General features: G+C 50.5%; 1 protein-coding gene across 1 annotated transcript in view; it reads right to left on the reverse strand.

Annotated features, from left to right (window-relative positions):
- Nucleotides 1–26,294, reverse strand: part of LOC148506421 (uncharacterized) — a 200,766-nt gene that overhangs the window by 129,374 nt on the left and 45,098 nt on the right. The window contains exon 2 of the mRNA XM_088446795.1: nt 14,432–14,725. Coding sequence (XP_088302921.1) covers nt 14,432–14,725 — 294 coding nt within the window. The remainder of the gene's footprint in view (nt 1–14,431; nt 14,726–26,294) is intronic.

Genomic DNA, 26,294 nt, shown 5'->3' on the forward strand with positions numbered 1-26,294 from the left:
GGATAACTGCCACGTCCCCTCCTTCCACGGTTACTGTAAGGGATAACTGCCACGTCCCCTCCTTCCACGGTTACTGTAAGGGATAACAGCAACGCCCCCTCCTTCTCCGGTTACTGTAAGGGATAACAGCTACACCCCCTCCCTCTCCCGGTTACTGTAAGGGATAAGAGCTATGCCCTCTCCCTCTCCTGCTTACTGTAAGGGATAACAGCTACGCCCCCTCCATCTCCCGCTTACTGTAAGGGATAACAGCAACGCCCCCTCACTCTCCCGGTTACTGTAAGGGATAACAGCTACACCCCCTCCCTCTCCCGATTACTGTAAGGGATAACAGATAAGCACCCTCCCTCTCCCGGTTACTTAAGGGATAACAGCTACGCCCCCTCCCTCTCCCAATTACTGTAAGGGATAACAGCTACTCCCCCTCCCTCTCCCGATTACTGTAAGGGATAACAGCTACACCCCCTCCCTCTCCCGGTAACTGTAAGGGATAACAGCTACGCCCCCTCAATCTCCCGGTAACTGTAAGGGATAACAGCTACGCCCCTTCAATCTCCCGGTTACTGTAAGGGATAACAGCTACATTCCCTCCTTCCCCCGGTTACTGTAAGGGATAACAGCTACGCCCCCTCCCTCTCCCGATTACTGTAAGGGATAACAACAACGCCCCCTTCCTCTCCCGGTTGCTGTAAACAATAACAGCTACGCCACCTCCCACTCCCGGGTACTGTAAGGGATAATAGCTGCGCCCCCCTCCTTCCCCCGGTAACTGTAAGGGATAACAGCTACACCCAGTCCCTCTCCCGATTACAGCAAGGGATAACAGCTACGCCCCCTCAATCTCCCGGTTACTGTAAGGGATAACAGCTACGCCCCCTCAATCTCCAGGTTACTGTAAGGGATAACAGCTACATTCCCTCCTTCCCCAAGTTACTGTAGGGGATAACAGCTACACCCCCTCCCTCTCCCTATTACTGTAAGGGATAACAGATACGCCCCCTCCCTCTCCCGGTTACATTAAGGGATAACAGCTACACCCCCTCCCTCTCCCGATTACTGTAAGGGATAACAGCTACACCCCCTCCCTCTCCCGATTACTGTAAGGGATAACAGCTAAGCCCCCTCCCTCTCCCGATTACTGAAAGGGATAACAGCTACGCCCCCTCTCTCTCCCGATTACTGTATGGGATAACAGCTACGCCCCCTCAATCTCCCGGTTACTGTAAGGGATAACACCTACGCCCCCTCCTTCTCCCGATTACTGTAAGGGATAACAGCTACGCCCCCTCCCTCTCCCGGTTACTGTAAGAAATAACAGCTACGCCCCCTTCCTCTCCCGGTTACTGTAAGGGATAACAGCTACACCCCCTCCCTCTACCGATTACTGCAAGGGATAACAGTTACGCCCCCTCCCTCTCCCGGTTACTGTAAGGGATAACAGCAACGCCCCCTCCCTCTCCCGGTTACTGTAAGGGATAACAGCTACGCCCCCTCCCTCTCCCCGTTACTGTAAGTGATAACAGCTACACCCCCCTCCCTCTCCCGGTTACTGTAAGGGATAACAGCTACACCCACCTCCCTCTCCCGGTTACTGTAAGGGATAACAGCTACACCCCCACCCTCTCCCGGTTACTGTAAGGGATACCAGCTACACCCCCCTCCCTCTCCCGGTTACTGTAAGGGATAACAGCTACACCCCCTCCCGCTCCCGATTACTGTAAGGGAAAACAGCTACGCCCCCTCCCTCTCCCGATTACTGTAAGGGATAACAGCTACACCCCCATCCCTCTCCAGGTTACTGTAAGGGATAACAGCTACGCCCCCTCCCTCTCCCGGTTACTGTAAGGGATAAGAGCTATGTCACCTCCCTCTCCCGGTTACTGTAAGGGATAACAGCTACGCCCCCTCCCTCTCCCGGTTACTGTAAGGGATAACAGCTACACACCCTTCCACTCCGGGGTACTGTAAGGGATAAGGGCTATGTCCCCTCCCTCTGCCGGTTACTGTAAGGGATAACAGCTACACCCCCACGCTCTCCCACTTACTGTAACGGATAACAGCTACAACCCCTCGCTATCCCGGTTACTATAAGGGATAACAGCTACGCCTCCTCCTTCTCCCGGTTACTGTAAGGGATGACAGCTACGCCGCCTACTTCCCACGGTTACTGTAAGGGATAACAGCTACACCCCCTCCCTCTCCCGGTTACTGTAAGGGATAACAGCTACACTCCCATCCCTCTCCCGGTTACTGTAAGGGATAACAGCTACGCCGCCTCCCTCTCCCGGTTACTGTAAGGGATAACAGCTACGCCCCCTCCCTCTCCCGGTTACTGTAAGGCATAAGAGCTATGTCACCTCCCTCTCCCGGTAACTGTAAGGGATAACAGCTACGCCCCCTCCCTCTCCCGGTTACTGTAAGGCATAAGAGCTATGTCACCTCCCTCTCCCGGTTACTGTAAGGGATAACAGCTAAACCCCCTCCCTCTCCCGATTACTGTAAGGGATAACAGATACGCCCCCTCCCTCTACCAGTTACTGTAAGGGATAACACCTACACCCCCCTCCCTCTCCCGGTTACTGTAAGGGATAACAGCTACGCCCCATCCCTCTCCCGGTGACTGTAAGAAATAATAGCTATGCCTCCTCCCTCTCCCGATTACTGTAAGGGATAACAGCTGCTCCCCCTCCCTCCCCCGGTTACTGTAAGGGATAACAGCTACGCCCCCTCCCTTTCCCGATTACTGTAAGGGATAAGAGCTACGCCCCCTCCCTCTCCCGGTTACTGTAAGAAATAATAGCTACGCCCCCTCCTCTCCCGGTTACTGTAAGGGATAAGAGCTACGCCCCCTCCCTCTCCCGGTTACTGTAAGGGATAAGAGATACGCCCCCTCCCTCTCCCGGTTACTGTAAGGGATAACAGCTACGCCCCCTCCCTCTCCCGGTTACTGTAAGGGATAACAGCTACGCCCCCTCCCTCTCCCGGTTACTGTAAGAAATAATAGCTACGCCCCCTCCTCTCCCGGTTACTGTAAGGGATAACAGCTACTCCCCCTCCCTCCCCCGGTTACTGTAAGGGATAACAGCAACGCCCCCTCCCTCTCCCGGTTACTGTAAGGGATAAGAGATACGCCCCCTCCCTCTCTCGGTTACTGTAAGGGATAACAGCTACGCCCCCTCCCTCTCCCGGTTACTGTAAGGGATAAGAGCTATGTAACCTCCCTCTCCCGGTTACTGTAAGGGATAACAGCTACACCCCCTCTCCCGGTTACTGTAAGGGATAACAGCTACACCCCCCTCCCTCTGCCGGTTACTGTAAGGGATAACAGCTACACCCCCTTCCACTCCCGGGTACTGTAAGGGATAAGAGCTATGTCCCCTCCCTCTGCCGGTTACTGTAAGGGATAACAGCTACACCCCCTCGCTCTCCCACTTACTGTAACGGATAACAGCTACACCCCCTCGCTCTCCCGGTTACTATGAGGGATAACAGCTACGCCTCCTCCTTCTCCCGGTTACTGTAAGGAATAACAGCTACACCCCCTCCCTCTCCCGGTAACTGTAAGGGATGACAGCTACGCCCCCTCCTTCCCACGGTTACTGTAAGGGATAACAGCTACGCCCCCTCCCTCTCCCGATTACTGTAAGGGATAACAGCTACACCCCCATCCCTCTCCCGGTTACTGTAAGGGATAACAGCTATGCCCCCTCCCTCTCCCGGTTACTGTAAGGGATAACAGCTACGCCGCCTCCCTCTCCCGGTTACTGTAAGGGATAACAGCTACGCCCCCTCCCTCTCCAGGTTACTGTAAGGGATAACAGCTACACCCCCTCCCTCTCACGGTTACTGTAAGGGATAAGAGCTATGTCCCCTCCCTCTGCCGGTTACTGTAAGGGATAAGAGCTATGTAACCTCCCTCTCCCGGTTACTGTAAGGGATAACAGCTACACCCCCTCTCCCGGTTACTGTAAGGGATAACAGCTACACCCCCCTCCCTCTGCCGGTTACTGTAAGGGATAACAGCTACACCCCCTTCCATTCCCGGGTACTGTAAGGGATAAGAGCTATGTCCCCTCCCTCTGCCGGTTACTGTAAGGGATAACAGCTACACCCCCTCGCTCTCCCACTTACTGTAACGGATAACAGCTACACCCCCTCGCTCTCCCGGTTACTATAAGGGATAACAGCTACGCCTCCTCCTTCTCCCGGTTACTGTAAGGAATAACAGCTACACCCCCTCCCTCTCCCGGTAACTGTAAGGGATGACAGCTACGCCCCCTCCTTCCCACGGTTACTGTAAGGGATAACAGCTACGCCCCCTCCCTATCCCGATTACTGTAAGGGATAACAGCTACACCCCCATCCCTCTCCCGGTTACTGTAAGGGATAACAGCTATGCCCCCTCCCTCTCCCGGTTACTGTAAGGGATAACAGCTACGCCGCCTCCCTCTCCCGGTTACTGTAAGGGATAACAGCTACGCCCCCTCCCTCTCCAGGTTACTGTAAGGGATAACAGCTACACCCCCTCCCTCTCACGGTTACTGTAAGGGATAAGAGCTATGTCCCCTCCCTCTGCCGGTTACTGTACGGGATAACAGCTACACCCCCTCGCTTTCCCCCTTACTGTAACGGATAACAGCAACACCCCTTCGCTCTCCCGGTTACTATAAGGGATAACAGCTACAACCCCCCTCCCTCTACCGCGTACTGTAAGGGATAAGAGCTACGTCCCCTCCCTCTGCCGGTTACTGTAAGGGATAACAGCTACACCCCCTCCCTCTCCCAGTTACTGTAAAGGACAACAGCTACACCCCCTCCCTCTCCTGGTTACTGTAAGGGATAAGAGCTATGCCACCTCCTTCTCCCGGTTACTATAAGGGATAACAGCTACGCCCCCTCCCTCTCCCGGTTACTGTAAGGGATAACAGCTACAACCCCCCTCCCTCTGCCGGTTACTGTAAGGGATAACAGCTACACCCCCTTCCACTCCCGGATACTGTAAGGGATAAGAGCTATGCCACCTCCTTCTCCCGGTTACTATAAGGGATAACAGCTACGCCCCCTCCCTCTCCCGGTTACTGTAAGGGATAACAGCTACGCCCCCTCCCTCTCCCGGTTACTGTAAGGGATAACAGCTACAACCCCCATCCCTCTGCCGGTTACTGTAAGGGATAACAGCTACACCCCCTTCCACTCCCGGGTACTGTAAGGGATAAGAGCTATGTCCCCTCCCTCTGCTGGTTACTGTAAGGGATAACAGCTACACCCCCTCGCTCTCCCGCTTACTGTAACGTATAACAGCTACACCCCCTCGCTCTCCCGGTTACTATAAGGGATAACAGCTACGCCTCCTCCTTCTCCCGGTTACTGTAAGGGATAACAGCTACGCCTCCTCCTTCTCCCGGTAACTGTAAGGGATGACAGCTACGTCCCCTCCTTCCCACGGTTACTGTAAGGGATAACAGCTACACCCCCTCCCTCTCCCGATTACTGTAAAGGATAACAGCTACACCCCCATCCCTCTCACGGCTACTGTAAGGGATAACAGCTACGCCCCCTCCATCTCCCGGTTACTGTAAGGGATAACAGCTACGCCCCCTCCCTCTCCCGATTACTGTAAGGGATAACAGCTACGCCCCCTCCCTCTCCCGGTTACTGTAAGGGATAACAGCTACACCCCCTCCCTCTCCCGGTAACTGTAAGGGATAACAGCTACGCCTCCTCCTTCTCCCGGTTACTGTAAGGGATGACAGCTACGCCCCCTCCTTCCCACTGTTACTCTAAGGGAAAACAGCTACACCCCCTCCCTCTCCCGGTTACTGTAAGGGATAACAGCAACGCCCCCTCCCTCTCCCGATTACTGTAAGGGATAACAGCAACGCCCCCTCCCTCTCCCGGTTACTGTAAGGGATAACAGCTACGCCCCCTCCCTCTCCCGGTAACTGTAAGGGTTAACAGCTACACCCCCTCCTTCCCCCGGTTACTGTAAGGGATAACAGCTACACCCCCCTCCCTCTCCCGGTAACTGTAAGGGATAACAGCTATACCCCCTTCCCTCTCCCGGTTACTGTAAGGGATAAGAGCTACGCCCCCTCCCTTTCCCGATTACTGTAAGGGAAAAGAGCTACGCCCCCTCCCTCTCCCGGTTACTGTAAGGGATAACAGCTACACCCCCTCCCTCTCCCGGTTACTGTAAGGGATAACAGCTACATCCCCTCCCTCTCCCGATTACTGTAAGGGATAACAGCTACGCCCCCTCCCTCTCCCGGTTACTGTAAGGGATAACAGCTACACCCCCTCCCTCTCCCGGTAACTGTAAGGGATAACAGCTACACCCCCTCCCTCTCCCGGTAACTGTAAGGGATAACAGCTACACCCCCTCCCTCTCCCAGTAACTGTAAGGGATAACAGCTACACCCCCTCCTTCCCCCGGTTACTGTAAGGGATAACAGCTACGCCCCCTCCCTCTCCCGGTTACTGTAAGGGATAACAGCTACACCCCCTCCCTCTCCCTTTTACTGTAAGGGATAACGGCTACGCCCCCTCAATCTCCAGGTTACTGTAAGGGATAACAGCTACATTCCCTCCTTCCCCAAGTTACTGTAAGGGATAACAGCTACACCCCCTCCCTCTCCCGATTACTGTAAGGGATAACAGATACGCCCCCTCCCTCTCCCGGTTACATTAAGGGATAACAGCTACACCCCCTCCCTCTCCCGATTACTGTAAGGGATAACAGCTACACCCCCTCCCTCTCCCGATTACTGTAAGGGATAACAGCTAAGCCCCCTCCCTCTCCCGATTACTGAAAGGGATAACAGCTACGCCCCCTCTCTCTCCCGATTACTGTATGGGATAACAGCTACGCCCCCTCAATCTCCCGGTTACTGTAAGGGATAACACCTACGCCCCCTCCTTCTCCCGATTACTGTAAGGGATAACAGCTACGCCCCCTCCCTCTCCCGGTTACTGTAAGAAATAACAGCTACGCCCCCTTCCTCTCCCGGTTACTGTAAGGGATAACAGCTACGCCCCCCTCCTTCCCCCGGTTACTGTAAGGGATACCAGCTACACCCCCTCCCTCTACCGATTACTGCAAGGGATAACAGCTACGCCCCCTCCCTCTCCCGGTTACTGTAAGGGATAACAGCAACGCCCCCTCCCTCTCCCGGTTACTGTAAGGGATAACAGCTACATCCACTCCTTCCCCCGGTTACTGTAAGGGATAACAGCTACACCCACCTCCCTCTCCCGGTTACTGTAAGGGATAACAGCTACACCCCCACCCTCTCCCGGTTACTGTAAGGGATAACAGCTACACCCCCCTCCCTCTCCCGGTTACTGTAAGGGATAACAGCTACACCCCCTCCCGCTCCCGATTACTGTAAGGGAAAACAGCTACGCCCCCTCCCTCTCCCGATTACTGTAAGGGATAACAGCTACACCCCCATCCCTCTCCAGGTTACTGTAAGGGATAACAGCTACGTCCCCTCCCTCTCCCGGTTACTGTAAGGGATAAGAGCTATGTCACCTCCCTCTCCCGGTTACTGTAAGGGATAACAGCTACGCCCCCTCCCTCTCCCGGTTACTGTAAGGGATAACAGCTACGCCCCCTCCCTCTCCCGGTTACTGTAAGGGATAACAGCTACACCCCCCTCCCACTGCCAGTTACTGTAAGGGATAACAGCTACACCCCCTTCCACTCCGGGGTACTGTAAGGGATAAGAGCTATGTCCCCTCCCTCTGCCGGTTACTGTAAGGGATAACAGCTACACCCCCACGCTCTCCCACTTACTGTAACGGATAACAGCTACAACCCCTCTCTATCCCGGTTACTATAAGGGATAACAGCTACGCCTCCTCCTTCTCCCGGTTACTGTAAGGGATGACAGCTACGCCGCCTACTTCCCACGGTTACTGTAAGGGATAACAGCTACACCCCCTCCCTCTCCCGGTTACTGTAAGGGATAACAGCTACGCCCCCTCCCTCTCCCGATTACTGTAAGGGATAACAGCTACACTCCCATCATTCTCCCGGTTACTGTAAGGGATAACAGCTACGCCGCCTCCCTCTCCCGGTTACTGTAAGGCATAAGAGCTATGTCACCTCCCTCTCCCGGTAACTGTAAGGGATAACAGCTACGCCCCCTCCCTCTCCCGGTTACTGTAAGGCATAAGAGCTATGTCACCTCCCTCTCCCGGTTACTGTAAGGGATAACAGCTAAACCCCCTCCCTCTCCCGATTACTGTAAGGGATAACAGATACGCCCCCTCCCTCTACCAGTTACTGTAAGGGATAACAGCTACACCCCCCTCCCTCTCCCGGTTACTGTAAGGGATAACAGCTACGCCCCATCCCTCTCCCGGTGACTGTAAGAAATAATAGCTATGCCTCCTCCCTCTCCCGATTACTGTAAGGGATAACAGCTGCTCCCCCTCCCTCCCCCGGTTACTGTAAGGGATAACAGCAACGCCCCCTCCCTCTCCCGGTTACTGTAAGGGATAAGAGCTACGCCCCCTCCCTTTCCCGATTACTGTAAGGGATAAGAGCTACGCCCCCTCCCTCTCCCGGTTACTCTAAGGGATAACAGCTACGCCCCCTCCCTCTCCCAGTTACTGTAAGGGATAACAGCTACGCCCCCTCCCTCTCCCGGTTACTGTAAGAAATAATAGCTACGCCCCCTCCTCTCCCGGTTACTGTAAGGGATAACAGCTACTCCCCCTCCCTCCCCCGGTTACTGTAAGGGATAACAGCAACGCCCCCTCCCTCTCCCGGTTACTGTAAGGGATAACAGCTACGCCCCCTCCCTCTCCCGATTACTGTAAGGGATAACAGCTACACCCCCATCCCTCTCCCGGTTACTGTAAGGGATAACAGCTATGCCCCCTCCCTCTCCCGGTTACTGTAAGGGATAACAGCTATGTCACCTCCCTCTCCCGGTTACTGTAAGGGATAACAGCTACGCCGCCTCCCTCTCCCGGTTACTGTAAGGGATAACAGCTACACCCCCTCCCTCTCCCGGTTACTGTAAGGGATAACAGATACGCCCCCTCCCTCTCCCTTTTACTGTAAGGGATAACAGCTACACCCCCTCGCTCTGCCGGTTACTGTAAGGGATAACAGCTACAACCCCCCTCCCTCTGCCGGTTACTGTAAGGGATAACAGCTACACCCCCTTCCACTCCCGGGTACTGTAAGGGATAAGAGCTATGTCCCCTCCCTCTGCTGGTTACTGTAACGTATAACAGCTACACCCCCTCGCTCTCCCGGTTACTATAAGGGATAACAGCTACGCCTCCTCCTTCTCCCGGTTACTGTAAGGGATAACAGCTACGCCTCCTCCTTCTCCCGGTAACTGTAAGGGATAACAGCTACGTCCCCTCCTTCCCACGGTTACTGTAAGGGATAACAGCTACATCCCCTCCCTCTCCCGGTTACTGTAAGGGATAACAGCTACACCCCCTCCCTCTCCCGGTAACTGTAAGGGATAACAGCTATACCCCCTTCCTTCTCCCGGTTACTGTAAGGGATAAGAGCTACGCCCCCTCCCTTTCCCGATTACTGTAAGGGAAAAGAGCTACGCCCCCTCCCTCTCCCGGTTACTGTAAGGGATAACAGCTACACCCCCTCCCTCTCCCGGTTACTGTAAGGGATAACAGCTACATCCCCTCCCTCTCCCGATTACTGTAAGGGATAACAGCTACGCCCCCTCCCTCTCCCGGTTACTGTAAGGGATAACAGCTACACCCCCTCCCTCTCCCGGTAACTGTAAGGGATAACAGCTACACCCCCTCCCTCTCCCGGTAACTGTAAGGGATAACAGCTACACCCCCTCCCTCTCCCAGTAACTGTAAGGGATAACAGCTACACCCCCTCCTTCCCCCGGTTACTGTAAGGGATAACAGCTACGCCCCCTCCCTCTCCCGGTTACTGTAAGGGATAACAGCTACACCCCCTCCCTCTCCCTTTTACTGTAAGGGATAACGGCTACGCCCCCTCAATCTCCAGGTTACTGTAAGGGATAACAGCTACATTCCCTCCTTCCCCAAGTTACTGTAAGGGATAACAGCTACACCCCCTCCCTCTCCCGATTACTGTAAGGGATAACAGATACGCCCCCTCCCTCTCCCGGTTACATTAAGGGATAACAGCTACACCCCCTCCCTCTCCCGATTACTGTAAGGGATAACAGCTACACCCCCTCCCTCTCCCGATTACTGTAAGGGATAACAGCTAAGCCCCCTCCCTCTCCCGATTACTGAAAGGGATAACAGCTACGCCCCCTCTCTCTCCCGATTACTGTATGGGATAACAGCTACGCCCCCTCAATCTCCCGGTTACTGTAAGGGATAACACCTACGCCCCCTCCTTCTCCCGATTACTGTAAGGGATAACAGCTACGCCCCCTCCCTCTCCCGGTTACTGTAAGAAATAACAGCTACGCCCCCTTCCTCTCCCGGTTACTGTAAGGGATAACAGCTACGCCCCCCTCCTTCCCCCGGTTACTGTAAGGGATACCAGCTACACCCCCTCCCTCTACCGATTACTGCAAGGGATAACAGCTACGCCCCCTCCCTCTCCCGGTTACTGTAAGGGATAACAGCAACGCCCCCTCCCTCTCCCGGTTACTGTAAGGGATAACAGCTACATCCACTCCTTCCCCCGGTTACTGTAAGGGATAACAGCTACACCCACCTCCCTCTCCCGGTTACTGTAAGGGATAACAGCTACACCCCCACCCTCTCCCGGTTACTGTAAGGGATAACAGCTACACCCCCCTCCCTCTCCCGGTTACTGTAAGGGATAACAGCTACACCCCCTCCCGCTCCCGATTACTGTAAGGGAAAACAGCTACGCCCCCTCCCTCTCCCGATTACTGTAAGGGATAACAGCTACACCCCCATCCCTCTCCAGGTTACTGTAAGGGATAACAGCTACGCCCCCTCCCTCTCCCGGTTACTGTAAGGGATAAGAGCTATGTCACCTCCCTCTCCCGGTTACTGTAAGGGATAACAGCTACGCCCCCTCCCTCTCCCGGTTACTGTAAGGGATAACAGCTACGCCCCCTCCCTCTCCCGGTTACTGTAAGGGATAACAGCTACACCCCCCTCCCACTGCCAGTTACTGTAAGGGATAACAGCTACACCCCCTTCCACTCCGGGGTACTGTAAGGGATAAGAGCTATGTCCCCTCCCTCTGCCGGTTACTGTAAGGGATAACAGCTACACCCCCACGCTCTCCCACTTACTGTAACGGATAACAGCTACAACCCCTCTCTATCCCGGTTACTATAAGGGATAACAGCTACGCCTCCTCCTTCTCCCGGTTACTGTAAGGGATGACAGCTACGCCGCCTACTTCCCACGGTTACTGTAAGGGATAACAGCTACACCCCCTCCCTCTCCCGGTTACTGTAAGGGATAACAGCTACGCCCCCTCCCTCTCCCGATTACTGTAAGGGATAACAGCTACACTCCCATCATTCTCCCGGTTACTGTAAGGGATAACAGCTACGCCGCCTCCCTCTCCCGGTTACTGTAAGGCATAAGAGCTATGTCACCTCCCTCTCCCGGTAACTGTAAGGGATAACAGCTACGCCCCCTCCCTCTCCCGGTTACTGTAAGGCATAAGAGCTATGTCACCTCCCTCTCCCGGTTACTGTAAGGGATAACAGCTAAACCCCCTCCCTCTCCCGATTACTGTAAGGGATAACAGATACGCCCCCTCCCTCTACCAGTTACTGTAAGGGATAACAGCTACACCCCCCTCCCTCTCCCGGTTACTGTAAGGGATAACAGCTACGCCCCATCCCTCTCCCGGTGACTGTAAGAAATAATAGCTATGCCTCCTCCCTCTCCCGATTACTGTAAGGGATAACAGCTGCTCCCCCTCCCTCCCCCGGTTACTGTAAGGGATAACAGCAACGCCCCCTCCCTCTCCCGGTTACTGTAAGGGATAAGAGCTACGCCCCCTCCCTTTCCCGATTACTGTAAGGGATAAGAGCTACGCCCCCTCCCTCTCCCGGTTACTCTAAGGGATAACAGCTACGCCCCCTCCCTCTCCCAGTTACTGTAAGGGATAACAGCTACGCCCCATCCCTCTCCCGGTTACTGTAAGAAATAATAGCTACGCCCCCTCCTCTCCCGGTTACTGTAAGGGATAACAGCTACTCCCCCTCCCTCCCCCGGTTACTGTAAGGGATAACAGCAACGCCCCCTCCCTCTCCCGGTTACTGTAAGGGATAAGAGATACGCCCCCTCCCTCTCCCGGTTACTGTAAGGGATAACAGCTACGCCCCCTCCCTCTCCCGGTTACTGTAAGGGATAAGAGCTATGTAACCTCCCTCTCCCGGTTACTGTAAGGGATAACAGCTACACCCCCTCTCCCGGTTACTGTAAGGGATAACAGCTACACCCCCTTCCACTCCCGGGTACTGTAAGGGATAAGAGCTATGTCCCCTCCCTCTGCCGGTTACTGTAACGGATAACAGCTACACCCCCTCGCTCTCCCGGTTACTATAAGGGATAACAGCTACGCCTCCTCCTTCTCCCGGTTACTGTAAGGAATAACAGCTACACCCCCTCCCTCTCCCGGTAACTGTAAGGGATGACAGCTACGCCCCCTCCTTCCCACGGTTACTGTAAGGGATAACAGCTACGCCCCCTCCCTCTCCCGATTACTGTAAGGGATAACAGCTACACCCCCATCCCTCTCCCGGTTACTGTAAGGGATAACAGCTATGCCCCCTCCCTCTCCCGGTTACTGTAAGGGATAACAGCTATGTCACCTCCCTCTCCCGGTTACTGTAAGGGATAACAGCTACGCCGCCTCCCTCTCCCGGTTACTGTAAGGGATAACAGCTACACCCCCTCCCTCTCCCGGTTACTGTAAGGGATAACAGATACGCCCCCTCCCTCTCCCTTTTACTGTAAGGGATAACAGCTACACCCCCTCGCTCTGCCGGTTACTGTAAGGGATAACAGCTACAACCCCCCTCCCTCTGCCGGTTACTGTAAGGGATAACAGCTACACCCCCTTCCACTCCCGGGTACTGTAAGGGATAAGAGCTATGTCCCCTCCCTCTGCTGGTTACTGTAACGTATAACAGCTACACCCCCTCGCTCTCCCGGTTACTATAAGGGATAACAGCTACGCCTCCTCCTTCTCCCGGTTACTGTAAGGGATAACAGCTACGCCTCCTCCTTCTCCCGGTAACTGTAAGGGATAACAGCTACGTCCCCTCCTTCCCACGGTTACTGTAAGGGATAACAGCTACACCCCCTCCCTCTCCCGGTTACTGTAAGGGATAACAGCTACGCCCCCACCCTCTCCCGATTACTGTAAAGGATAACAGCTACACCCCCATCCCTCTCACGGCTACTGTAAGGGATAACAGCTACGCCCCCTCCATCTCCCGGTTACTGTAAGGGATAACAGCTACGCCCCCTCCATCTCCCGGTTACTGTAAGGGATAACAGCTACACCCCCTCCCTCTCCCGGTTACTGTAAGGGATAACAGCTACGCCCCCTCCCTCTCCCGATTACTGTAAGGGATAACAGCTACGCCCCCTCCCTCTCCCGATTACTGTAAGGGATAACAGCTACGCCCCCTCCCTCTCCCGGTTACTGTAAGGGATAACAGCTACACCCCCTCCCTCTCCCGGTTACTGTAAGGGATAACAGCTACGCCCCCTCCCTCTCCCGATTACTGTAAGGGATAACAGCTACGCCTCCTCCTTCTCCCGGTTACTGTAAGGGATGACAGCTACGCCCCCTCCTTCCCACTGTTACTCTAAGGGAAAACAGCTACACCCCCTCCCTCTCCCGGTTACTGTAAGGGATAACAGCTACGCCCCCTCCCTCTCCCGATTACTGTAAGGGATAACAGCAACGCCCCCTCCCTCTCCCGGTTACTGTAAGGGATAACAGCTACGCCCCCTCCCTCTCCCGGTAACTGTAAGGGTTAACAGCTACACCCCCTCCTTCCCCCGGTTACTGTAAGGGATAACAGCTACACCCCCCTCCCTCTCCCGGTTACTGTAAGGGATAACAGCTACATCCCCTCCCTCTCCCGATTACTGTAAGGGATAACAGCTACGCCCCCTCCCTCTCCCGGTTACTGTAAGGGATAACAGCTACACCCCCTCCCTCTCCCGGTAACTGTAAGGGATAACAGCTACACCCCCTCCCTCTCCCGGTAACTGTAAGGGATAACAGCTACGCCCCCTCCCTCTCCCGGTTACTGTAAGGGATAACAGCTACACCCCCTCCCTCTCCCGGTTACTGTAAGGGATAACAGCTACACCCCTTCCCTCTCCCGGTTACTGTAAGGGATAACAGCTACACCCCCTCCCTCTCCCGGTTACCCAGATCCGGGTTTCGTACTCCGTGGAATCGGCCCTGATCTGAATGTGTTATTCACATACTTACCGTACACACGGAGAGAGAACGTTGTGAATACAATCTGAGTCCCTGTAACGATGACCTCTGCTTTGTACGTCCCAGAGTCACTGACAGACACGTTTCTTATAGTCAGATGTCCGGATGCCAGATCCGCTTCCACTCTCTCTTTCCAGTTCCCATAATAATCTGGTGCATCGGTCTTGGTTAAGTCCACAATCTTATTGTCATTGAATGTCCAGCTGATTTCCCTGGGGTCTCCGGTGAATTGTGCATGAAACATTACAACGCTTCCAGTGACTGCATTTCTTGTCTGAGATTGAGCTGGGGAAATATAAGAATAACATAGTGACAATATAGCAGGATATAAACAGGACAGGGGACATACAGAGCATATTATCCATAAAGACGGCAACATACAGTACGTGATGTAATCATAAATATACCGTGCGCCCCCACCTCACTCACTGCGCAATCTCTCTCAGCGTCACCCCCAAGTCTGGGCGTCATTCTCCATCTTTCCTCCTGCTCATCCATAGGCAAAAGGGGAGGAGAGCGGGGACTCCCGACAGACCAGACTTACAGAATAACATATAGCGAGTAACTGCGGCACTGCGCACGGCCTCGCACAGACTCCTTCCTGCAGAGCAGTGTATATACTTTCCAGAGCAGGGTGTGATGTTGTGATGTTGTATAAATATTTGTATATATATATATATATATATATATATATATATATATATACATATACATACACACACACACATAAACACACACACTGGTAGCTGTAGGTATCAAATTCAATGTAAGTTATGTGCATCTGCGAATGTCGTTCAGAATTATGGTAAAGCCACGTCCTTCATTTTACTGCACAATCCTATGGGAATAAATGAGCATGGTTGGGGTCTCCATGTGCCGCCATTAATAGCGTTACCACACTGTTCTGACGGCGAATCGCTTTCATCGCTCAGTAACTGAATCGGCCCAACAGAGAGTGTATATGTACAGAATAGGTCTATAACCTGTCTCACCCACCCACCCCGCCACCATGTGCCTGGTGCAGTCTTCTCCTCAGATAGAGACCAGGCCAAAGAGTTCCCCAAATCTAAGCATCATCTCCAAGGGACATTACAGAGGGGAACAGAGAGGAGCTGTCCCAACCCGGGTCTGTTTCCCCTGCCGTCGGGTCACTTACCGATTCTGCCAGCATTCTCTGTCACGTCCTAGACCCGTAGGCTTCAGTATTTCCCGGCCTGCTAGGCCGCAGACAACATCAGAGCCTGCTCTAGAGTATACCTGACTGTAGCAGCCAATCGAGTGACCGCCTGAGCCTTCCCGTACCACCTGACTCTGCTCAGCCTATCCCGGGTAACCCAGGGGTATATCACCCAGCTGCTGGCTCTACCATATTGCCAGTGCAAGGTCTAACCTCAATCTCTCAAAGTCAAAGACCAAAATTGAATGAAGAACAATAAACAACTTTCTGTACATTTAAATCATATTTCATATACTTAAATATTGCTTTTCAACATCATGTATTGTTATATATTAGTGTTTATATTCTTTACGAACGTTGCACAATTTCCAAAATAACAGTATATGTAAATATAGCACTGCAAATCTATGTATGAAAATATATTTGATTTTGTTTATCCACCATTGCTCGTAGTTACAGCGTGTTTGGTAGATGTATAGGCTTTCCATAAGAACCTGTTTTTAACTGTAAGCTGTTGCCTGGACTTTCCCCGTCTGAGTGGCGAGCCCCTGAGGACATGAGCGCACATGGATGCGACAATGATGACAAGCAAGAGGTTACCACCACTCAGGAAGACAGTATAAAGCCTGACCAGTTCCATTGTTTCACCTGTAATCTATTGTGTAGCGACCAGTTTATCTGAACTGTAATATGTGTTACTAAGGTTACTTCTGTATTGTGTCTGTGTATAAATTGTACCACACTGACCCTGCAAGTCAGTGCATTCAGAATTGAAGCCTTGGGTTGTGCCAACCGCGCATGCGCAGTGTAAGGGGCGGTACTCTTTGTATTCATTTATGCAAATAAATCTTTTGGACTTTGGAACTCCAAGAAGCTGAGCGGACTTCACAATTATTTTATCTTTAATAATTGGGGGCTCGTGAGCAGATCTCTCATCACTCTATTCGTAATACACAGAATTCACAGTATCAAAAAGGGTGGAAGACGCGTCACAAAAAGGTAAGAACAATGGCCCTCATTCAGAGCCGCTCGTTAGCGGCAGTACGCTCGTTCCGAGCGATGTTTGCACATCTGCGCATGCGTACGCTTTTTAGTACGCATGCGCGAACCAGTCAGTGCGGCCGAAAATCCTTTGTACGCTATATAGCGAGTGCCTGCTATTTTGAGTGACAGAATGAGGCGTATGTGGGTGGTAACAGGGGAAGGTGCTTGAAAATGGGGAGTGGAGATCCGAACGCAGGCGTGCTTAAAGGTCAAAACGGGCGTTTTATGGGTGTGTATATTTAAAACAGCAGCGTCATTGACCACGTCACTGGGTTATTTTATAGCCAGAACTGCTCGCAAATTTGTGGTAGCAAACACCAACCACAAGAATAGCGAGCAGTTCATACGCTGGTCGATGTACTCGATTAATCTAATAAATAGCGGACATGAAGTAGGATGCGTGCGGCCAGGGGGCGTTTTTAACAAATAAACGAGCGTATGTTTTGCTCGTTCGTTCAGACTTAGAGGTGTGAACAGACTGCAATGTGCGTACGGATCATTTGAATAGCCACCCCTTGTTTTTAAACGAACGACCGCAAATAGCGAACGGCTCTGAATGAGGGCCAATTTGTTCTATATCTTAATACCACATGTATTTGATACACCGAATTTCTGCTTTATGAGTTGAGAAGGTGCAGAGAAGAATTCGGGACAAGGTAAAATAAATTGCTTAATCTGCGTAGATATTGGCTGTGTTTTAAAACAACTTTCTGCCTCGTAGTTACGTTGCCATAAGCTTTTAGCCATTTTAGTCAACATTGTATTGTTCTGTGTACAATTCACCATTTACTGTTCCTGCGCTTGTTTACTGAAAAGGCAAATTAGCACATGAAAAGCTCTGAGCCAGTCACACTGATAACAGAATCTGTGACTAGAGACTGACTCATAGTTTAGTTTTCATCTCAGTCAGTATATATATATATATATAATTAAATAGAAAAGATATTTAAAGTTAAAGAGTACCGCCCCAGAATTTGTTTTTGTTTCAGCACAAGGGTGGTTGCATCTTGAAGGTAAGAACGCAAATCGTTCTCTTACAGTGCATCTTGGGGGTCATTCAGACCCACTCGCGAGCGGCAGTCCGCTCGCAAGTGGGTCGATGTTCCCCACTGAGCATGCGCACGACGGAGGGAGCTCCGTCGTGCGCATGCGCGAGACCCGGCGAGTGAAGGACTTTCCATCGCTCCGGGTCTCGCACCAAAGGGGGCGTGCTGTCGATGTTGATTGACAGCACGCCCCCTTTGGTGGGCGTTCCGGGGGCGTGCCTGCCAGACGGAGGCGTTCCTATGGGAACGCCTACCGTCTCAAGCCGGCCCCACTGACATCACTAGTGATGTCAGTGGGAGTGATTTTGGCTCTGATAGAGCCAAAATCACTCCTGGTCTTGCGGTTGAGAAACCCGACCACAGGGTTTCACTCGCAAGTCCGATGGTCGCGATGGTCAAGACCATCGCGACCATCTTGTTGGACGCTCGTATATGCTCTGGTCAGAGCGTCCGGCTCTGAATCAGGGCCCTGGTGCTGGCAAGCCCGATTCCTACAAAAGTCCTATTGTGATTTTTTTTGTTTTTTTATTATGTAAAGAGATTATGTACTTAAATTGGTGGTTATGTTCATGCATAAGCGGCTGAGTCTTTAAGTTAAGTATATACTGCATTTACTGTTTGCCACTAAATTCAAACGTTTATATTTGTCTTGCTATAGTATACTGGAGTAAATTGTTAGAAGTTTCTGGGAATAAACTACCAACAATAGAAAATTCCTGTACAGGAAAAAAGAGTGTATGTGAATTGTGTGTTGGAAATATTGTTTAAAAGTGGAGGTCACGTTGCTTTAGAAACATGGGTTACCCATGTGAGGTATCGAGCTGAATGCCCAGGTAAGAGGCATTCAGGTTTTTGAAATATACAAGATACTGTAGGGATTAGGAGTTTTTTTGTTGTGTTGTGATGTCAGATTAGCTTAAATGTATATTTTAGAAACGCAATTGGTTAAAGCAAGAGTTTTACTCTACTTGAATTGTTTACAACAACCATGAAAGCTTGCGTTAAATAGTACCAACGACAGGAGATTGGCCCAGCTCAGAGATAAGAAATTGTAACTGAGTGACTGTACAAGTCTTTAATACTGGAAAGCACCTTGAGGTTTGCTCCCAGTTGTGTAAAGTGGAGGACACGTCGTTATAGTGACGTGAGCTCGTGGACGCGCACCGCAGTCTGTTTGCATATGGCAGGAATAATACTTTCCGCTATGGGAGCAAAGCAGACCCGGCAGGGGCAAATTGTGACCGATGTGCAAGTCAAATTAGGACCAGTAGGGTCGGCAACGTATATTATGCACAAAAAGTATGGTGTGAAGGCAACACTGTACTGTGATAAGTGACTGCAAAATGTGTGAGACCATTACCTAGTGTTGGCAGCTTTGACCCAGAAATATTGAGCTCAGTTAAAGATAAGATTTGTACGTGAAGATCGCTGAAGTGGCGACTTATACATAATACGTGTTTGAATTTGTGGCTACGTGAGGGCAGTATATGGTGCGAAAAAAAAAATCGAACATACTGGTATGAAGAAAGAGATGCAGTTGGTTACAAAAGTCGCAAGCGCACCACCTCCGCCATATGCAGATGATGGCTTAAGTACAGCTGATAAGAACGTTAAATGTAATTTGTATCCAGTGTCGGAAAAAGAAAAATGATGATGATTATGATGAAGACAATGAACCCGCTTTAATCTCTGCTGTTTCTCGTGTCATCCAGTTACAGGAGAGCCCCCGTAGAAGGGCGAGGGGTAGTTTCTGCTCCAGTGGCCATTGTTGAGGATCATGAGGTGCTCTCAGATGCTATATAGACCAGGAGCATCCATACTACCGAGACAATAGTCCATGCAATTAGCCTAAACAATAGAGAACCTGCAGGATTACACCCTGTACGCTCAATAGCTGTTCCTAATGGTAAGCCTGATAAGGATGGTGTGATCCCAGCTAGAAATGTAGCTATGCACTGTCCTTGGAGTAAATCTGAATTAAGGTGAATTATTACTGAATTTCCCGATCCTAGGAATGATCGGGAAATTGTCAAAAATGTATTAAGGATTTGGGTAATGCCCATGAACCCACAAATAAAAAACATTGGAGAGGAATCAAGGTAGATGTCCTTAGGGAATCAGTTATTGACCATGATAAAAATATAACCAAGAGAAAGGAAATGCAACGTGAGAAATTAATGACAGAGGCCCTGATTCAGAGCCGGACGCTCTGACAGAGCGCTCGCTCTGAATCAGGGCCGGACGTTTTTTTTTTTTCCAGAACGGCCTCCTGGCCACTCGCATAGCTGTGGGTGACCACCCACAGCTATAGCGAGCGGCCAGGAAGATGGTCGCGATGGTCAAGACCATCGTGACCATCGGGCTTGCGACGAGACCCTTGTGGTAGGGTATCGTTGCCGCAAGCCCCAGAGAGATTTCGGCTCTAACAGAGCTGGAATCTCTCCACTGACATCACTTGTAATGTCAGTGGGGCCGGCCCCCAAACGCTAGGCGTTCACATGGGAACGCCTCCGTTTGGGCAGCCACCCCCCCGGCCCGCCCACCAAAGGGGGCGTGCTGTCACTCAACATCGACAGCACGCCCCCTTTGGTGCGAGACCCAGAGCGACGGTTTGCCCGTCGCAATCTGGGTCTCGCGCATGCGCAGGACGGAGCTGGCCCCGTTGTGCGCATGCGCTCTGGGCCACCATCGACCCGGTTGCAAGCGCTCAGCGCTTGCGACCGGGTCTGAATCAGGCCCAGAGTACACAGGCTCTACAGGAACAGCAGCAAAGGTACAGTGGGCGATATGGTAAGGAAAGACAGCCAAGGTCAGGTAAGTGTTACACATGTGGACAAATAGGACATATGGCCAGGAAATATAAATTGGGACAGTATAATAAGGGAAATACAGACTTAGGGGGGGCATCCACTACACGATTTTAGCAGGCAATTGAACGATAACGACATCATTATCGTTCAATCATTTAAAAATCGTTTATAAATCGTGTAGTGTTTGGTCGTTCCCGATCAACGATGCGCGCTCCCGCTGGTCGTTTGATCGTCTCGTCAGTCGACGGAACATGCAGGTCAATTTCACTTCATCTATTAAAGGTCGTTTGCAAATCGGTCAGGCTGAAAGATAAAATTTCAAGGGAAAATCGTTTAGAGATCGGACAGGGAGTAGATCGTCTGGTGGATGTTCCCCTTTAGGTTATTCTCAGGTACATGGGAGAAATTACCCTACACATAATCAGGAACAGGGAAAGTGGCCTAGGATGGATCAAGGATTAGAAAGAGGCACAGAATATAGGAATTATTCAGAGAATACCTAAGTACCTGATGCTACATACCAGAGACAAGCACAAATGCTACATGTGAGCATGTCGATAACTCTTGAAGTTTAGGTCACACCTGTGTGCTACATACAGCCAGTTAGACTGCTTAGGTCACACCTGTGTGCTACATACAGCCAGTTAGACAGTTTAGGTCACACCTCTGTGCTACATACAGCCAGTTAGACTGCTTAGGTCACACCTGTGTGCTACATACAGCCAGTTAGACTGTTTAGGTCACACCTGTGAGCTACATACAGCCAGTTAGACTGCTTAGGTCACACCTGTGTGCTACATACAGCCAGTTAGACTGTTTAGGTCACACCTGTGTGCTACATACAGCCAGTTAGACTGCTTAGGTCACACCTGTGTGCTACATACAGCCAGTTAGACAGTTTAGGTCACACCTGTGTGCTACATACAGAGTTTAAAGTTTCTCTCACCGGACATGCCGGGTACAGATCCTGATATTGATGACCATTACAGCATGAACGTTTCCTGTCTCTTCTGTGTACTATCTTTTGTTTTTGTTCTTTTTAGCTGGAACTATTTTTGATCTGACACCAAAGTGGAACGCTCTGGAGGTGGGTCTGATAATGATGTTATGGGATATACATGGGGAGCTACCCAAGATCAGGCTATGACCTAACTCAACTTATAACTAAGGAAAAGGTTCATAAATCAGGGGAATAATTAGTAAACAAAGTGTACAACATAGAGAAAGGAGGGGGATTTAACCCACTATTGTACCTCAGCACACTGAATAATACCTGCAACAATATATGAAGACTATATGGTCATAGAAATTCAGAGATATTAGTTGCATGCATTTGCAAATACATGGGAGGCTGCTGGGCCACGTCACGGCATCTCTGTTACCAGCAGTCCCTAACACTAAAGGGATTTTTTTTGGGGTGCACTGCGCCCCGGACGTGAACCCCTTAGTGTTAGGGACTGCTGGTAACAGAGAAGCCGTGACGTGGCCCAGCAGCCTCCCATTTATTTGCAAATGCATGCAACTAATATCTCAGAATTTCTATGACCATATAGTCTTCATATATTGTTGCATGTATTATTCAGTGTGCTGAGGTACAATAGGGGGTTAAATCCCCCTCCTTTCTCTACTTAGTATGACCCCTCCCTTTCATGCACCTGATTAGTACTGCTAGATTGATTGAGCAGCTGCCATTTTTGTTTGTTTTTTAAAGTGTACAACATGTTTGGTTTTGGGAGTATGGGACATATTACGGTTACAAGAAGGACAGGTATAATGTTAGTACTGATGCAGAAGGGAACATGCTTTCAGCAGATGGGGGTGCTAGCAACCAATAGGATGAATGGTTGTCCTTTCTCCCAAACTTTGAATGAGAGTGTTTTAAAAGAAGGTAATACTGACTGTGGTGACACATTTCCAATAAACAAATGACAAAGATACATTATTACTGAAATTCAAAACATGAAATCAATCCAACAAGATGGTATTAAATTGTCAAAACTTGGTAACGAGGGTATACGATATATAATTTTAGAGAAAAAATCTGATGTAACTTGTTGCACCCACATGAAATATTTTAAAGAAAAATGAGATTTTATGTACCGTAAACATATAGGGCCTGATTCAGAGCCGGACGCAATTAGCGCTCGCTCGTCCAGAAAATAGGGGTGGCTATTCAAATGAACCGTTCGCTGTTTTCGGTCTGTTCACGCCTCTAGGTCTGAACGAGCGTACAAAACTTGCGGTCGTTTTTTGGGAAACTACGCCCCCTGGCCGCTCGCCTCCTACGTCATGTCCGCTATTTATTAGATTAATCGAGTACATCGAACAGGGTATGAGCTGCTCGCTATTCTTGTGGTTGGTTTTTGCTACCACAATTTTGCGAGCTGTTCTGGCTTAAAAAAAACCCAGTGACGTGGTCAATGACGCTGCTGTATTAATTATGCACACCCATAAAACGCCCGTTTTGACCTTTTAAGCACGCCTGCGTTCTGATCTCCACTCCCCGTTTTCAAGCACCTTCCCCTGTTACCACCCACATACGCCTCTTTCTGTCACTCAAATTAGCAGGCACTCGCTATATTGTGAGCACATGAATTTCGGCCGCACTGACTGGTTCGCGCATGCGTATAACGATCCGTACGCATGCGCAGTTGGGCAAACATCGCTCAGAGCGAATGAGCTGCCGCTTACGAGTGGCTCTGAATCAGGCCCATAATTCTCTATTGAGCAAGAGAATATTAAGCAGCGTGGTTCTTATGGTTAGACAGTGAGAACGTTTTCAAAATTCGTTAATGGGATGATGTTTGCGTCGGGAAAACTTCTGCTGATAATACGGTCAACCATACTAGTGATATATATTTTATAAAACTGATATCTCTCTATAAAATGTGTTAGGAATATGTTCAAAAGGACCAACCACCAAATCAATCACCTTGGTATAGAAATGGATGTCAGGGTTCCAATAAAGTATTACAACACAGAACTGGACAATCCATTTTTGCAAAGGTAATCAGGTGATGGAGAATGGGTTTGGTGGTGGTGCTGAAGGTGAGGAATCAGAGGAGAAATTGATAGAAAATTCGGTCCAACCTAACGCATTGTTCAATTTTAGTATAATAAATAGATCTGATGAAACTTTGGGATTTTGAAACGCTATGGAGGGTTTGTAAAAATTATGGCCCTGATTCAGACCCACTCGCAAGCGGCTGTCCGCTCGCAAGTGGGTCGATGGTGTGCACTGCGCATGCGCACGACGGCGGGAGCTCCGTCGTGCGCATGCGCCAGACGCGACGAGCGAAGGACTTTCCTTCGCTCGTTGTGTCTGATCAAAGGGGGCGTGCTGTCGATGTTGATTGACAGCACGCCCCCTTTGGTGGGCGTGCCAGGGGCGTGTCTCCCAGACGGGGGCGTTCCCAAAGGAACGCCTACCATCAGAAGCCGGCCCACTGACATCACTAGTGATGTCAGTGGGAGTGATTTTGGCTCTGATAGAGCCAAAATCACTCCGGGCCTTGCGGTTGAGAAACTCAACCGCAGGCTCCGGCTCGCAGTGGCGATGGTCAAGACCATCGAGGCCATCAACCTGCACGCTCGTATAGGCTGTGGGTGGTGACCCACAGCTATACGAGCGTCCAGGAGGACGGCCCTCATTCAGAGCGTGCGCTCTGCTCAGAGCGTCCGGCTCTGAATCAGGGCCTATGAGCCCATAATTGAAGAAAAAGGTCTGTGTACGCATAATAGTGATTTGAAATAGGCAAACATCCTTTAGAGCAGTGGTTCTCAAACTCGGTCCTCAGGACCCCACACAGGTCACGTTTTCCAGGTCACTCAGCAGGCGCACAGGTGTGTTCATTACTCGCTGACACATTTTAAAAGGTGCACAGGTGGTTATAATTATTTCACTTTGTGAAGAGACCTGGAAAACATGCACTGTGTGGGGTCCTGAGGACCGAGTTTGAGAACCTGTGCTTTAGAGGATTAGTATTTATTGATGGAGGGTAAAGAAATGTATGTATATTTTGAAATATTGAAATTGGTTCTATTAAGGAAAGACATGTGGATAGATTTAGCCATACATAATTATATGCATAGTGAAGGTTACACCAGACATCATAGAAAATGTTGCCCTAAATTCCCCAAGCATCCTTTATAGGTTAGATGAGTCCAGAAAATAGGGGTGGCTATTCAAATGAACCATTCGCTGTTTGCGGTCATACCAATGGTCCCTAGGTATCCGCTGAGCGCGTATAAAGGTTGTCTAATCCTTTCCTCCTCTACCCAATTCAATGATCAATGTCTGATTTGTAATAGATATAGATAATAGATTTTATATATATATATATATATATATATATATATATATATATATATATTACACAGATTCGGCACTCTGGATAAGGGAGATAATGCAGGATGCCTTCCTAAAAGGGTTAACACAAATAGGAATTTCCTAAGGTAGGAAAAAAGAGGCGGCACTCCCAGTAGTAAAGTTCAAGTAAAGGTGTTTAAATAAATCACGGGATGTGTACAGATAATCAACGTTTCAAGGCTCTAAAGCCTTTTCATCAGGACTGTACATGCACTATATTCTCCTGATGAAGGGACCTACAGGCCCGGAAACGCGCTGAGCAACATTAGCACTAGTGCAAACCGTGGAGAAGTGCATCTTTAGACACGGTAATACAGCCGACACAGAACTTTACTGGCTTCTCTTATATATATATATATATAGCACCGATTACTGCCGCCACCATCTGTGTTTTTTTGTGAGCCCGGGAGCGCGGTGCCACTATCCTGCCGGTCATTAAGATCCGAGATTGTGTCTCCATGTTTCACTATTGGTCCATACACAGATCTATAGCACACACCCCCGGGGGCTCTCTGAGGGCAGAGAGAGACTACGGTCGTAGTGATTCACATTCGCTACCGTTTACGTCGGAGGCCTATAGAGAAGCCTGACATAGCCGTTAGATGTGCAAATTACACCAACATCTTAACGACCACACACATAAAAATTCCCGGTTTACCAATTGCTGATGCTATAGTGAAGACCTTGTTTATATTTGTCGCAGTCTCTCAGATTGCAATTTAGTGATCATCTGTGTGACCGGACGCCTTTCGCCTAGGCCGTCCCTGATTACGGGTTAGCGCTTTTGGACTCCCACTCACCGTCAGTGACCGCCTGTCACTGACTCCGCCCACTGCGCCGTGGGCGTGTAACGATGCTGCCACCACCAAACTCTACCATCGGCGTTTGGAACCGCTTACTAGGTACACTCAGGCTCCTGCCGAGGCACCTGGAAACGCTTCTGCTGCGTATGCGTTTGACTAACTGCGGACACACCTCCTGTTTGGTGTCGGCTGTTCCCACCTGATCCCTCGCAATGGACCAGGTCTGCACGGTAGCTTGGCAGAGGGCTTGAACTTGGAGACACGGAGCTCTTACCCAGAACAGCAGGAGAACGGAATAGCGTTTTGGCGCAATTCTGTTGGTCGCAGGATTGAGGCAAATTGAAGTAAAAGGCAAACGGTGTTTATTGCTCAAAGTCTTAAAAAAGACCTTCCCTTCCGCCTGAAAGGGAATATCAGCATACAAGATGTTACAGCAATTCTTCTCCACACTGGATTTACAAGGATGTACCACATACAGGGCTCACAGTCCCTCTTTTTATGTCATTCTTACACACATCATCACAGGGGGGCAAATCCACCCTGTGTTCCTTCTAGCCAATCAGGCTCTCTCACAAAACATAAATAAATACGTCTTACATTTCACA

This window comes from Taudactylus pleione, unplaced genomic scaffold (genome assembly GCF_031769625.1).
Source record: "Taudactylus pleione unplaced genomic scaffold, aTauple2 ptg000405l, whole genome shotgun sequence".
Taxonomy (NCBI): domain Eukaryota; kingdom Metazoa; phylum Chordata; class Amphibia; order Anura; family Myobatrachidae; genus Taudactylus; species Taudactylus pleione.